The 13,623-nt window shown below is 74.5% G+C and overlaps 1 protein-coding gene across 1 annotated transcript in view; it reads left to right on the top strand.

Moving 5' to 3' along the window:
- Positions 1–13,623, top strand: part of LOC137473231 (SCO-spondin-like) — a 30,299-nt gene that overhangs the window by 13,105 nt on the left and 3,571 nt on the right. The window contains 26 exon segments of the mRNA XM_068189116.1: positions 180–1,183; positions 1,539–1,752; positions 2,050–2,202; positions 2,552–2,692; positions 2,770–2,970; positions 3,129–3,279; positions 3,347–3,582; positions 3,721–3,802; positions 3,897–4,099; positions 4,176–4,496; positions 4,939–5,118; positions 5,422–5,596; positions 6,093–6,221; positions 6,568–6,659; positions 6,749–7,243; positions 8,646–8,809; positions 9,258–9,415; positions 9,518–9,618; positions 10,228–10,428; positions 11,525–11,601; positions 11,603–11,723; positions 12,102–12,269; positions 12,475–12,606; positions 12,687–12,963; positions 13,293–13,448; positions 13,521–13,570. Coding sequence (XP_068045217.1) covers positions 180–1,183; positions 1,539–1,752; positions 2,050–2,202; positions 2,552–2,692; positions 2,770–2,970; positions 3,129–3,279; positions 3,347–3,582; positions 3,721–3,802; positions 3,897–4,099; positions 4,176–4,496; positions 4,939–5,118; positions 5,422–5,596; positions 6,093–6,221; positions 6,568–6,659; positions 6,749–7,243; positions 8,646–8,809; positions 9,258–9,415; positions 9,518–9,618; positions 10,228–10,428; positions 11,525–11,601; positions 11,603–11,723; positions 12,102–12,269; positions 12,475–12,606; positions 12,687–12,963; positions 13,293–13,448; positions 13,521–13,570 — 5,382 coding nt within the window.

Genomic DNA, 13,623 nt, shown 5'->3' with positions numbered 1-13,623 from the left:
GGCTCCCGATCCAGGGCCTCCCCCCCCGGGACCCCCTACCCGGCATCGTCCCTTTGGGGACCCCACCCCGTGACCTCCTCACCCAGGAGCCCCTCTGGGACCACCTCCCACCCTGGGACCCCCTCTTTGGACACCGTTCCCCCAGGGCGGCGGTGTCACCGCTGTTCCCGTGTCCCCAGCGCGGGCCACCTGCGCCCCCGGGACCGTCCCCTGTCCCGACGGCTCCTGCGTGCCGGAGGTCGCCGTGTGCGACGGCGCTCGCGACTGTCGCGACGGCTGGGACGAGAGTCCGGCGGGGTGCGCGGTGGCGCTGCCCCCCGCGCCGCTGTCACCTGTCACCGCTGTCACGGCCGCTGTCACCGCTGTCACTCGCATTGTCGCCGACGCTGTCACCGCCGACGCTGTCATCGCGGTCACCAGCGCCATCGGCAGCGCCACGGCCATCGGCACTGTCGCGAGCACTGTCACTGTCAGTGACACTGACGCTATCGCCGACATCGCTACCGTCACCGCCGCTGTCGCCGACACTGTCCCCGTCACCGACACTGTCCCCGGCACTGCCAACGCCTCGGCAGCGCCCTGTCCGCCCCGGTCCCTGCGCTGCCACAGCGGCGGGTGCGTCCCGCGGGGGTGGCGCTGCGATGGCGACAGCGACTGTCCCGATGGCAGCGACGAGGGAGGCTGCGACCTCCCGTGCGCCCCCGGCCACCTGCCCTGCGACCCCCCCTGCGACCCCGGCCACGGCCCCTGCGCCCCCGCCTGCATCCCCCCCCGCCGCCTCTGCAACGGCGTCCCCGACTGTCGCGACAGCGCCGATGAGAGCCCCCAGCTCTGCGGTGAGACCCCCGGCACCCGTCTCTGGAGACATCTGTGGGGGGGAGGTCTGGGAGTGCCCCCCGTCTCGCCTCCTGGGGACCCGAGGGTTGAGGGGGGCGACCTCCGGGGTCCCCCCGGGAGGGAACGGGAAACTCAGCAGGGAGGGGATCCCACCGGGGAGGGCTTGGCGGCGGGTACCCCCCCAGCCACACCCCCCGACCTCCGGGCCCCCCTGAGTCCCCTCTATCCCCTGGGGACCCCTCAGAGCCCTCCTGCCTCCCCAGAGCCCCCCGGCCCCGGGAGCAGCCCGCGGGGTCCCTGCGCAGAGTTCGACTGCGGGGACGGGGAATGTGTCACCTTCCATCAGGTAAGGGGGCCGAGGGGGACCGCCACCCGCCCGGGCCACCGCGGGTCCCCCACCCCCTCCCGGTGCTGCCATGGAGACCCCGCGGTGTCCCCGATCCCTCCTGCTGTCATCCCCGTGTCCCAGCGTGTCCCCGACCCCTTTCCAGGGACACCCCGCTGTCCCCTGGCCCCTCGACCCCCCCTCCCGGTATCCCTGACTCCCCTCACCCCTTCCCGCTGTCACCCCGGTGTCCCGGCGTCCCACGACTCCCTGTCAGTGCCACTTCAGTGTCCCCCAGCTCCCTCCAGGTGTCCCCGAATTCCCGGTGTCCCCGCCATGTCCCCGCACCAGCCCCTCGCGCCGCGGTGTCCCGCAGGTGTGTGACGGGCTGCGGGACTGCGGCTCGGCTGGGGACGAGCGGGGCTGCGGCCTCTGGGGGCCCTGGGGGCCCTGGGGGTCCTGCAGCCGCCCCTGCGGGCCCGGCGGGCAGCGCCGCGCTCGGGGGTGCCACCAGCGTCACCCCGGGCTGCTCCGGGGCTGCCGGGGGCCGCGCGAGCAGGAGAGACCCTGCTTCCACCGGGCCTGCCCGGGTGAGCGTGGGGGGACCCCGGGGCTTGGGGGGGGCCCGGGGACCCGGAGGGTCTGGGGGGGCCGGGGGGTGTTGGAGTGCCGGGGGCAGCGCGGGCAGGGGCAACCCCGGTACTGCCACGTCTGCCCAGGGAATTAAGGGGGGGCCTGGGGGGACCTCGGGGGAGTTGGGGGTCTCATGGGGTACCTGAGGGATTCGGGGGTCCCCTACGGTTCAGGCTGCCCGGGGGGGTTTCGGGGACCCCACAGTCCGAGGGGTTTGGGGGTTCTGAGCCCCCCCTTAACTCGCCCCCCCGCAGTGGACGGCGCGTGGGGCCCGTGGGGACCCTGGTCCGACTGCCCGGAGGGCTGCGGGGGGGTCCGGCTGCGCAGGAGGGGGTGCCAGCCCCCCCAGAACGGCGGCCGCGCGTGCGAGGAGCTGCGCGGGGGGAGCCCCGGAGCCCTGGAGATGGGTGGGTGCTGGGGGGGGGGGATGGGAAAGGGGGTCTGGGGGCGTGGAGTCCGAAGGGATGAGGGAAGCCCAGCGGGTGGGGGGCTCGGAGTGGGGCTCTGGGGGCAGGGGCCCTATGGGGTGGGGGGTCCCGGTGGGTTCCGTTCGAGGGGCAGACGAGCCCCACAGAGTGGGGGGCGCTCGGCGGGTGCGAGGTCCCCTCAGGGTGAGGGGCTCTGTGGGACGGGTGGGTCCTGCTGGGACAGGGGCAGGGGGGGCTCCCGCTGGGGTGGGGGCCTCCACAGAGGGAGGTTCAGGGGTTCGGGGGGCTGATGGGGCAGGTGGTCTCCGTGTCTGAGCCCTGTCCGCAGCCCCCTGTGCCCCGGGGGGGTGCCCCAACGCCTCGCAGTGCGCGGAGGGGCTGCGCCCCCTCCCCTGCGCCCCCTGCCCCGCCTCCTGCGCCGACCTGGCGGCCGCCGTCACCTGCCCGCGGCCCCCGCCCTGCCGCCCAGGTGAGGGGGACACGGGGGGGGCTCAGGGGGGCGCCCCAATGTGAGGGGCACCCCCTGACCCGCCCGCCGCCCCCCAGGGTGCTGGTGCCCGGCGGGGCAGGTGCTGGACGCCCCCGAGCCGGGCGCAGGGCCCGCGGGGTGCGTGCGGCCGCGGGAGTGCCCGTGCCGGGCCGGGGGGCGCCGGTACCCCCCGGGCGCCCCGGTGCCGCTCGGTTGTCGCCTCTGCACCTGCCTCGAGGGGCAGCTGCGACACTGCCGCCCCCACCCCGGCTGCTCAGGTGGGTCCCGGCGCGGGGCGGAGTGCCGGGGGCACCCCCGGTGCCTCTGGGGTCTCCGGTACCCGCTGTCCCCGCGGTGGTGCTCAGGGGTCACCCCCGTGCCCGGGCATCCCCGCCCCGGTGCCCGGGTGTCCCGGCTGACCCGGTGTCCCCTGCAGTGGACTGCGGGTGGTCGTCGTGGTCGCCGTGGGGCGCGTGCGCGGGCACCTGCGGGACCCCCGGCGTGCAGTGGTCCTTCCGCAGCCCCTCGAACCCGGCCCGGCGCGGGGCGGGGCGGCACTGCCGCGGCATCTACCGCAAGGCCCGACGGTCAGCGGGGCCCGGGGGTGGCGGGGGGCTGCGGTGTCCCCCAGATGTGTGACGGTCCCGCCCGCAGGTGCCGCACGGCGCCGTGCCGGCGGTGCCTGGAGCGGGGGCGCTGGCGCGTCCCCGGCGAGCGCTGGCGCGGGGGCCCCTGCCAGGTGTGCCAGTGCCTGCCGGGTGGGGCCGTCCGGTGCGTCCCCTACTGTCCCCTCCGCGAGTCCGGCTGTCCCCAGGTGAGTGGGGGGCGCGGGGGGCGGGACGAGCCGCAGGTGGCAGTGGAGGTGACGCTGCCGCTGTCCCCAGGGCCAGGTGCTGCGGGAAGGTGACGGCGGGTCCTGCTGCAACTGCGGCCCCGCGGGTGAGTGAGGGGTCCCGGGAGTCCCAGGGGAGTTGGAGGTGACCCCCATCCCCTCGTGCCCACCACCGCCGTGTCCGTCCCCGCTGCAGGTGACAACGTCACGGCCACCCCGCCCGGGATGACGACAGCGCTGTCCCCCCCCGCGCCGGCCGAGGCCCCCGGCAGACCTGGGTACGAGAGGGGCACGGTGGAGCACCGGGATTTGGGGGTCCCCGAAGCGGGGGGGCACTGGGGGCATCCCTCTCCCTCACTGTGCCCCCTCCAGCCCCACGGCCGGGCCCGAGGGGCCCAGTAGCGCCGAGACCCCCCCGGAGCCCCCCAGCGAGGCTGAGGGCACCCCCAGAACCGCGACCCCACCCGAGGACACCCCGAGACCGCCCGGAGGCTCCGCGACCCCCCACGAGCCCCCCCAACTCCGTGCGTTGTCCTCGCTGGCTCCCACGGGGGTCCCCGCCGCGACCCCCCCAGGTGAGGGGGTCCCGGGAGGTGGGGAGGAAAGGCTCCCCCAGAACGGCCCCCCGAGACTGGGGAGTCTCGGTGGAAGGGCGGTGGGCGCGCCCCGAAACAGCCCCCCAGGGCCGAGGGATTCAGTCACGGCCGGCCGGGGGAGCTGCGGGGGTCCAAAATCGGGAACACCGAGGTTGGGAGGTTGCAGGGGTGGGTCCCCAAAACACGGGGGTCACTCTGCCCCCCCCCCCGTGTCCCCCAGGCTGCGCTCCCCCGCCCTGGGGGGGGTGGGGGTCCTGCAGTCGCTCCTGCGGGGTGGGGGTCGCTCTGCGGCGCCGGGGGGAGACCCCGCCCGACGGGGGCTGCGCCCACCCCCTCAACACCGACACCCGCGTCTGCTTCCTGCGAGCCTGCCCAGGTACCCCCAAAGCGGCACCCCCGCAGGGTGGGCACCCCCAGCAGGGTGGGGATCCCCGTGATGGGTGGAACCTTCAGCAGGCCTGGGACCCCACTACGGGGTGGGACCCCCGGGGGTCTGGGCTCTGCGTGGGGTGGGACCGACCCCTATTTCCGGGCTGGGACGCCCAGAGTCTGGGCACCCCCCCTGTGAGTGGGACCCCCCCATCCGCAGGCCGAGGGGCATCCTCGGGGGGCGGGGGTCTCGGGGATTGGAGTCCCCACGTGAGGGGGGGGCTCGGTGCCCACTTGGGGGTTCCAGAGGGGTCCCCGAGGGGGGGACTCTGGGTTAGGGGGGCGGTCAGGGGGGTCAGCACCCCCCCGTACCTGGGTTAGGGGGTGCAGGGGGTGGCGCTGGGGTGGTGTGGGGGTGCTGACCCCTCTGACCGCCCCGTGCCCCCCAGTGGCGGGCGGGTGGGCGCCCTGGGGGTCCTGGAGCGCCTGCGACGCCCCGTGCGGGGGTGGGCACCAGACCCGCCGCCGCAGCTGCAGCGAACCCCCCCCAAAAAACGGGGGGCGGCCGTGCGAGGGAGGGGCCCTGCAGAGCCGGCCCTGCAACCTGCGGCCTTGCGGGGACCCCCCAGGTACGGGGGGGCACTGGGGACACCCCTCCAACCTTGTTCCCCCGTCCCTAAGTGCCACCACTGCCCCTCCCTAAATCCCCCCCTGGACTCCCCGAGCCCCCAAACCCCCAGTGCTCACCCCAGCCCTCAAGCCCCCTAAGATCCCCCAATTCCCCCCATGCCCTCCATCCCTGACTGCTCCAGTGGCCTCCCCCATCCCTGACACCCCTGCTGCCCCCCCTGCCACCCCAAATTTCCCCCAGCCCCCCCAATCCTCCCCCGAGTCTCCCCTTTCCCCCCGCTGACTCCCCGTGTCTCCCGCAGCCTGCCCCCCCCAGATGCTGCTGGTCCCCCCGGGGGGGTGCGAGGATCTGGGGGTCCCCCCCTGCCCCCCCACCTGTGCGGACCTGAGTGGGAACAGCTCGTGCCCGGGGGGCTGCGAGGAAGGTCGGGGGGAGTTTGGGGGACACGGGGGGAGGATCTCGGGGGGGCGACTTGGGTAGGGCTGGCAGGGGGCACAGGGGGATTTGGGGGATGTGGGAGGACCTGGGAACTTGGAAGGGCGTGGAGGGGGCTTGAGGGGGCTTGGGAGTCTTGGGGGACTGGGAAGGAAATTAGGGAGGGCTTGGGAACTTGGCGGGGGGCACGGAGCAGTCTGGGGGTGGGCAGGATTTAGGGGGCCTTGGGAGGGGTACAGGGGCTGAAGCCCCCCTGAACCGCCCCCACCCCCAGGCTGCCGCTGCCGGCCCGGGCTGGTCCTGCAGGGGAGCGGCTGCATCGAGCCCGGGTACCCCAAAACCCCGCTGTACCCCAACCCCCGATAACCCAGACACCTCTGTACCCCAAATCCCACCCGCACCGTGAAACCTGCTGCACCCCAAACCCATCTGTACCCCAAGCCCCGGTGTTGGGCATCCCCAGAAAATGGGGCCCTGAACATTGGGGGCCTCCTAGGGGCTCCCCAGGATTTGGAGTAACCCTCCTCTTCCCTCCAGCGCCTGCGGGGTCCCTGCGGGGGTGATGGGGGTCCCTGGGAATCGGGGCCCCCCTGAATCCTGCGGGTGGTCGCGCTGGACCCCCTGGACCCGCTGTGACTGCGGCACCGGGACCCGGCAGCGCTTCCGGTGAGGGGCCGCCCCATAGCGGGGGGATCTGACCCATAGCGGGGGTCCTGCCCCATAACGGGGGGGTCTGACCCATAACGGGAGTCCTGCCCCATAACGGGGGGGTCTGACCCATAACGGGAGTCCTGCCCCATAACGGGGGGGTCTGACCCATAACGGGGGTCCTGCCCCATAACGGGGGGGTCTGACCCATAACGGGAGTCCTGCCCCATAACGGGGGGGTCTGACCCATAACGGGAGTCCTGCCCCATAACGGGGGTCCTGCCCCATAACGGGGGGGGTCTGACCCATAACGGGAGTCCTGCCCCATAACGGGGTGTCCTGCCCCACTTCCCACTCCCCACAGGTCTCCCACCAACCCAGCGGCCGCGGCGGGCGGTGCCCCCTGCACCGGGACCCCCCGAGAGGTTCGGGGCTGTCCCGAGCTCTGCGGACCCGGTACGTGCTAGGATCCCCCCGAGCCCCCCGGAGCTGGGACCCCCGAGTGCCACCGCGGCCCCTCGAGCCTCGTGTCCGTCTGTTCCCAGAGTCCGCGAGTGCGGGGCCACCTGGGGCCACCGAGGCGCCCTGGCTCCCGGGGTCCCCACGGTCTCCGGGGGGCACAGAGACCCCAGAGTCCCCAGGGTGGCCGTGGGCCCCGGAGCCGGCGTGGGGCACGGAGCCGTCCGGGGTGCCGGGGTCCCTGGAGCCGCTGTGGGTCCCGGAGCCCCCGGAGTCCCCCGAGCCCCCGGAGTCCCCCGAGCCCCCGGAGTCCCCGGAGCCCCCGGAGCCCGCGCTCGGCCGGTGGTCGCCGTGGAGCACAGCGTCCCCGGGGGTGCCGGTGTCGCCGTGGAGCACAGGGCCCGGCCAGGCCCCCGAGCCGCCGGTCGCCGCCCGTGGCCGGTGGTCGCCGTGGGGGCCCTGGGGCGGCTGCAGCGCCCCGTGCGGGGGGGGCGAGCGCTGGCGGCGCCGGGGCTGCGGGACCCCCCCGTGCCCAGGGCCGGCGCTGCAGAGCCAGAGCTGCCACAGCCACGTGTGTCGTGGTGAGTGCCGCACGGACACACCGACAGGGACCCCGACACCGGGACCGTGACACAGGGACCCCGACAGGGACCCCGACACCGGGACCGTGACACAGGGACCCCGACACCGGGACCGTGACACAGGGACCCCGACAGGGACCCCGACACCGGGACCGTGACACAGGGACCCCGACACAGGGACCGTGACACAGGGACCCCGACAGGGACCCCGACACCGGGACCGTGACACAGGGACCCCGACACCGGGACCGTGACACAGGGACCCCGACAGGGACCCCGACACCGGGACCGTGACACAGGGACCCCGACAGGGACCCCGACACCGGGACCGTGACACAGGGACCCCGACACCGGGACCGTGACACAGGGACCCCGACAGGGACCCCGACACCGGGACCCCGACAGGGACCCCGACAGGGACCCCGACACCGGGACCGTGACACAGGGACCCCGACAGGGACCCCGACACAGGGACCGTGACACAGGGACCCCGACACCGGGACCGTGACACAGGGACCCCGACAGGGACCCCGACACCGGGACCGTGACACAGGGACCCCGACAGGGACCCCGACACCGGGACCCCGACAGGGACCCCGACAGGGACCCCGACACCGGGACCCCGACAGGGACCCCGACACCGGGACCGTGACACAGGGACCCCAACAGGGACCCCGACACCGGGACCGTGACACAGGGACCCCGACAGGGACCCCGACACCGGGACCCCGACACCGGGACCCCGACACCGGGACCGTGACACAGGGACCCCGACAGGGACCCCGACACCGGGACCGTGACACAGGGACCCCGACATGGAACCCCGACACCGGGACCGTGACACAGGGACCGTGACACAGGGACCCCGACAGGGACCCCGACCCAGACACTGTCACCCAGAGATGTCACCCAGAGCCTCCGAGCACAGCCCTGCCCCACAGACTCCACAGTGCCCCATAGAACCCACAGTGCCCCACAGCCCTGTGCCACACAGCCCACAGTGCCCCACAGCGCTGCCCCAAAAACCCCACAGACCCCACAGTGCCCCACAGCCCTGTGCCACACAACCCACAGTGCCCCACAGCGCTGCCCCAAAAACCCCACAGACCCCACAGTGCCCCACAGCGCTGCCCCAAAGACCCCATAGACCCCACAGTGCCCCACAGTCCTGTCCCACAGTGCCCCACAGCGCTGCCCCAAAGACCCCATAGACCCCCACAGTGCCCCACAGCCCTGCCCTGTCCCACAGCGCTGCCCCTCATCCCCGCCCCACACCCCCGGGGGAACCCTGAGCCGGGGGTTTTGGGGGGCACAGGCCGGGTGCCCCCGGGGTGCTCAGGGATGTTTGGGGGGCACAGGCCGCCTGCCCCCCAGGCACTGAGAGTTTTTTCGGGGGGTGCAGAGGCGGGGTGCCCCCCGGGCCGGACCTTCCGTGAGTGCGGGGGGGGCTCCGGGTGTCCCCGGAGCTGCGCCCACCTTGGGGGGGCCGTGGGGTGCGCGGGGGGGTGCCAGGAGGGCTGTCACTGCCCCCCCGGGACCTTCCTGCACCGCCGCACCTGCCTGCAGGTGAGACCCCCGGGAGACACCCCCCATGGGTGCTGCCCCCAAATCCTGGGGTGGGAAAGAAGGGGGGGGATTTGGGGATTAGGGCGGGGTCCACAAATCCACGGGTGCCCCTCAGAGTGGTCGGGGGTCCCGGCGTGGGGTTCCCGGTTTGTGGGGGTGTCCTGGGGGTGCGGGGGGTCCCTGGGCCATGGGGGCTACATGGGCTCCCCCCGGCAGGGTGGTCCCTGGATCGGGGGGGGTCCCTGGGTTGGGGAGGATCACGGGATGGGGTGAGGGACCCCTGGGGCAGTGGGGGAACCCCAAGGTGCTTCTATGGGGTCGTGGGTGCCCGCCGGAACAGTGCGGGGGGGTTCATGGGGGCCCCTGGGGCTGTGGTTTGCGGTGGTTTGGGGTCCCTGGGTCTGTGGGTGCCCCCGGGCGCCCCCCAGCCCCGGCTCAGCCCCAACAGTGCCCCTGCTCGGTGCCGGCCGCGCTGCTGCGGGGGGGCACGCCCGGGACCCCCCCCGGGACCACCCCCGGCCCGGAGCCCTCCGGGAGCCCCGCTGGGGACCCCGCGATCGTGGAGCTGCCGCCGGGCGGGACCCTGTCCGTGCGTTGCGCCCGCTGGTGAGGAGGGGACCCCCCGGGAGCCTCCCCCACGTCCCCGTGGTCCTTCCCCTCGCCCCTTCCCCTCCCTGCCGCCCCCCTGATTCCCCCTTTGCCCCCCAGCACGTGCCTGTGGGGTCGCCTGCGCTGCGGCCCCCCCGGGGGCTCCCCCTGCAACGGGACCCCCACGGCGACACCGACCTGCCCGAGGCCCCCGTGCGCCGGTGGGTCACGGCCCCACAGCCCCCGCCCCGCACCGGGGCTCCCAGCCCCACCGAGGGGGTCCCGGGGGTGTCAGCGGTTGTTTGTGCCCCACAGCGGAGCCCGGCCCCACAGCGGATCTGGGCCCCATATCAGAGCCCGGTCCCACGGCGGATCTCGGCCCCACAGCGGATCTCAGCCCCATATCAGAGCCCAGCCCCACAGCGGATCTGGGCCCCATATCAGAGCCCGGCCCCACAGCGGATCTCAGCCCCATATCAGAGCCCGGCCCCACGGCGGATCTCAGCCCCACACCGGATCTCGGCCCCATATCAGAACCCGGTCCCACGGCGGATCTCAGCCCCATATCAGAGCCCGGCCCCACGGCGGATCTCAGCCCCACACCGGATCTCGGCCCCATATCAGAACCCGGTCCCACGGCGGATCTCAGCCCCATATCAGAACCCGGTCCCACGGCGGATCTCAGCCCCATATCGCATGTCAGCCCCATATCGCGTCTCGGCCCCACAGCGGATCTCAGCCCCACAGCCCCAGGTGAGGGTCCCCACCCCCTGTGCCGCCCACCCCGGGGGTCTGCCCCGCCCCGCCGTACTGACGGACCCTTCCCGCAGGGGACGACGAGGAGGCCGGGGGGTCCCCGGCGGTCCCGGTGGTCCCGTGGGGGCCGTGGGGGCCGTGGGGGCCCTGCAGCCACACCTGCACCCGCCCCGAGAGCCCCGCGAGCCGGAGCCGCCGCCGGGACTGCGCGGGGGGAAACTGCGGGGCGGGGGGCAGCACCCAGCGACGGCCCTGCAACCTGCCCCACTGCCAGGGTATGGGGCTGGGGCTTTGGGGTCATCCCTGCCCCACTGCCAGGGTACGGGGCTGGGGCTTTGGGGTCATCCCTGCCCCACTGCCAGGGTACGGGGCTGGGGCTTTGGGGTCATCCCTGCAACCTGCCCCACTGCCAGGGTATGGGGCTGGGGATTTGGGGTCATCCCTGCAACCTGCCCCACTGCCAGGGTATGGGGCTGGGGCTTTGGGGTCATCCCTGCAACCTGCCCCACTGCCAGGGTATGGGGCTGGGGCTTTGGGGTCATCCCTGCAACCTGCCCCACTGCCAGGGTATGGGGCTGGGGCTTTGGGGTCATCCCTGCAACCTGCCCCACTGCCAGGGTATGGGGCCGGGGCTTTGGGGTCATCCCTGCAACCTGCCCCACTGCCAGGGTATGGGGCTGGGGCTTTGGGGTCATCCCTGCAATCTGCCCCACTGCCAGGGTACGGGGCTGGGGCTTTGGGGTCATCCCTGCCCCACTGCCAGGGTACGGGGCTGGGGCTTTGGGGTCATCCCTGCCCCACTGCCAGGGTATGGGGCTGGGGCTTTGGGGTCATCCCTGCAACCTGCCCCACTGCCAGGGTATGGGGCTGGGGCTTTGGGGTCATCCCTGCCCCACTGCCAGGGTACGGGGCTGGGGATTTGGGGTCATCCCTGCCCCACTGCCAGGGTACGGGGCTGGGGCTTTGGGGTCATCCCTGCACCCTGCCCCACTGCCAGGGTATGGGGCTGGGGCTTTGGGGTCATCCCTGCCCCACTGCCAGGGTACGGGGCTGGGGTTTTGGGGTCATCCCTGCCCCACTGCCAGGGTACGGGGCTGGGGCTTTGGGGTCATCCCTGCCCCACTGCCAGGGTAGGGGGCTATGGGGGGGCTACGGGGGGCCATTTGAGCCGGGGGTCCTGGGGGTCCCTGGGCGCCCTGGAGGGTCTGGCGGGGCTTTGGGGTCCCTGCAGCCGGCCCCCCTGTAAGGGTCCGGAGGTTTGGGGGGCTCTGGGGGTCCTGCTCCACTGCGGGGGGTCCGGAGGGTCTCTGCCCCTCTGTGGGAGGTTCTGCGGTGTTGTGGGGTCCCGCTGACGCTGGGGTTCCCCCGCAGCTCCCCCCTGCGTGACGCCCCCCTGCCCGTGCCAGTGGAGCCCCTGGGGGCCCTGGGGGTCCTGCTCGCGGCCCTGCGGGGGGGGGGCAGCAGCGGCGGCTCCGGGCCTTCGCCCCCCCCGGCCCCGGGGACCCCTGGTGCCCCCAAATCCGGGGGGGGAACGAGCAGCGGCGGCCGTGCGGGGTGACGGCGTGTCGGGGTGCGGGGGGGGCTGGGGACGGTATCGGGGGGCTGGGGGGGATTTGGGAGGATGTGGGGGGCCATGAGGGGGCTATGGTGGGACACTGAGGGGAAACTGGGGGGGCCGGGGGAGCGGGGCCCGGGGGGGGATGTTGGGGGGTCTCCGAGGGGCTGGGGTGGGATCAGGGGCTTGTGGAGACTGGGGGGGCGTGGGGACCCCTGGGGGCTTTGGAGAGGGGGGGGCTAAAGGGGGACCGGGGGGTTCGGGGCTGGGAGGGGCTGTGGGAACCGGGGGGGCTCGGGGGCGCTGTCTGGGTGGTTCAGGGGGACTGGGGGGCTTTGGGGGTCTCAGAGCGAAGCCGGGGTTTCCGGGGGTCACCGCCCTGTCCCCCCGCAGTGAACGGCGCGTGGTCCCCGTGGGGTCCCTGGTCGCGCTGTGACGTCACGTGCGGGGGGGGCCGCTCCGTGCGCAGCCGCTCCTGCTCCCGCCCCCCCCCCAAAAACGGGGGCAGCCCCTGCCCCGGGGCGGGGCACGAGCTGCGGGTCTGCAACCCCCGGCCCTGCGGTACGGGTGCGCGGCGGGGCACCGCGAGGGACTGGGGCGCGCCGGGAGGGACTCGGGCGGTCTGCGGGGGCCGGCGGGGTCACCCAGGGGCTCTCCACTGGAGAGCAGCGTCGGGGGGAGCTGCGGGAGGCTGGGGGTGCCCTGGGGGGGCTCGGGGGATGGGGGGGTCCCTGGGGGTGTCGGGGCGCTGACGGTGCCCCCCCAGGCCCGCGGTGCCCCCCCGGGCAGACGGTGTCCCCCTGTGCCAGCCGGTGCCCGCGGAGCTGCCGGGACCTGCAGGAGGGGGTGTCCTGCGAGGGGGGGACCCCCTGCGAGCCCGGCTGCCGCTGCCCTCCCGGTGAGCCCCGGCGCCCCCCGTGAGACCCCTGTGGGACCCCCAGCCCCCCTGAGCCTGTCCCCGTCCCTGTCCCCCCCCAGGGACCCTGGAGCAGGACGGGGGCTGTGTCCCCCCCGCGCTGTGCGAGTGCCTGGACGCGGGGGGACACCTCTGGGTGCCGGGGGGGGGCGGCCACCCCCGCGGCTGCCGGAACTGCACCTGCGCGGGGGGGCGGCTGCGCTGCGTTCCGGGGAGGTGTCCCCCCCGAGCGCCACCCCCGGGACCCCCCCCCGGGACCTCCCCTTGCGCCTGGAGCCGCTGGAGCCAGTGGGGACCCTGCAGTGTCACCTGCGGGGGGGGGCGGCAGGAGCGGTACAGGTGAGCGGGGGCGGGGGGGACACACGGGCTTGGGGTGCGACGCGGAGGGGACACGGGGGTTGTGGGGGGGACACGGCACCCTGGGGACCCGTGAGAGCCGCGGGGGGGCACGGAACTGTGGGCACACAGAACTTGGGCGGAATGCGGTATGTGCTGGGGGGATCGTGACCCTGGGGGGCACACGGCACCCGGTGGGGGGGCCACGTCTCCTTGGGGACGCACCTGGAGATGGGGGGGGCGCGAAACCTACGGGGGCGACGTGACACTGGGGGGGCTGCGGGTGTCACATGCCGATGCCCCGTGTGACCCCCCCCCCCCCCGCCCCCCAGGACTCCCATCCCCCCCGAGGGCGGGGCGGGACCCTGCGGGGCCCCCCAGGAGCAGGCTCGGCGCTGCGAGGAGACGCCGTGCCCCCCCGTGTGCCCCTGGGCGGGGGGCGAGCGGGGGCTGGGCGAGCGCTGGAGCCCCGGCCCGTGCCGGCAGTGGTGAGTTGGGGGGGGCTGGGGGGCCGGGGGGGTCTGAGCGCCCCCCACCCACCGCTTGTGTCCCCCCCGCAGCACCTGCACCCCCGAGGGACCCGAGTGCTGGGACACCGCGTGTGCGGCCGGTATGGGGGGACCGGAGGGGGGACCGGGGGGTCCTGGGGAGGGCAGAGGGGTC

This window comes from Anomalospiza imberbis, chromosome 1 (genome assembly GCF_031753505.1).
Source record: "Anomalospiza imberbis isolate Cuckoo-Finch-1a 21T00152 chromosome 1, ASM3175350v1, whole genome shotgun sequence".
Taxonomy (NCBI): Eukaryota; Metazoa; Chordata; class Aves; order Passeriformes; family Viduidae; genus Anomalospiza; species Anomalospiza imberbis.
This window is presented reverse-complemented; position numbering and strand designations above follow the sequence as displayed.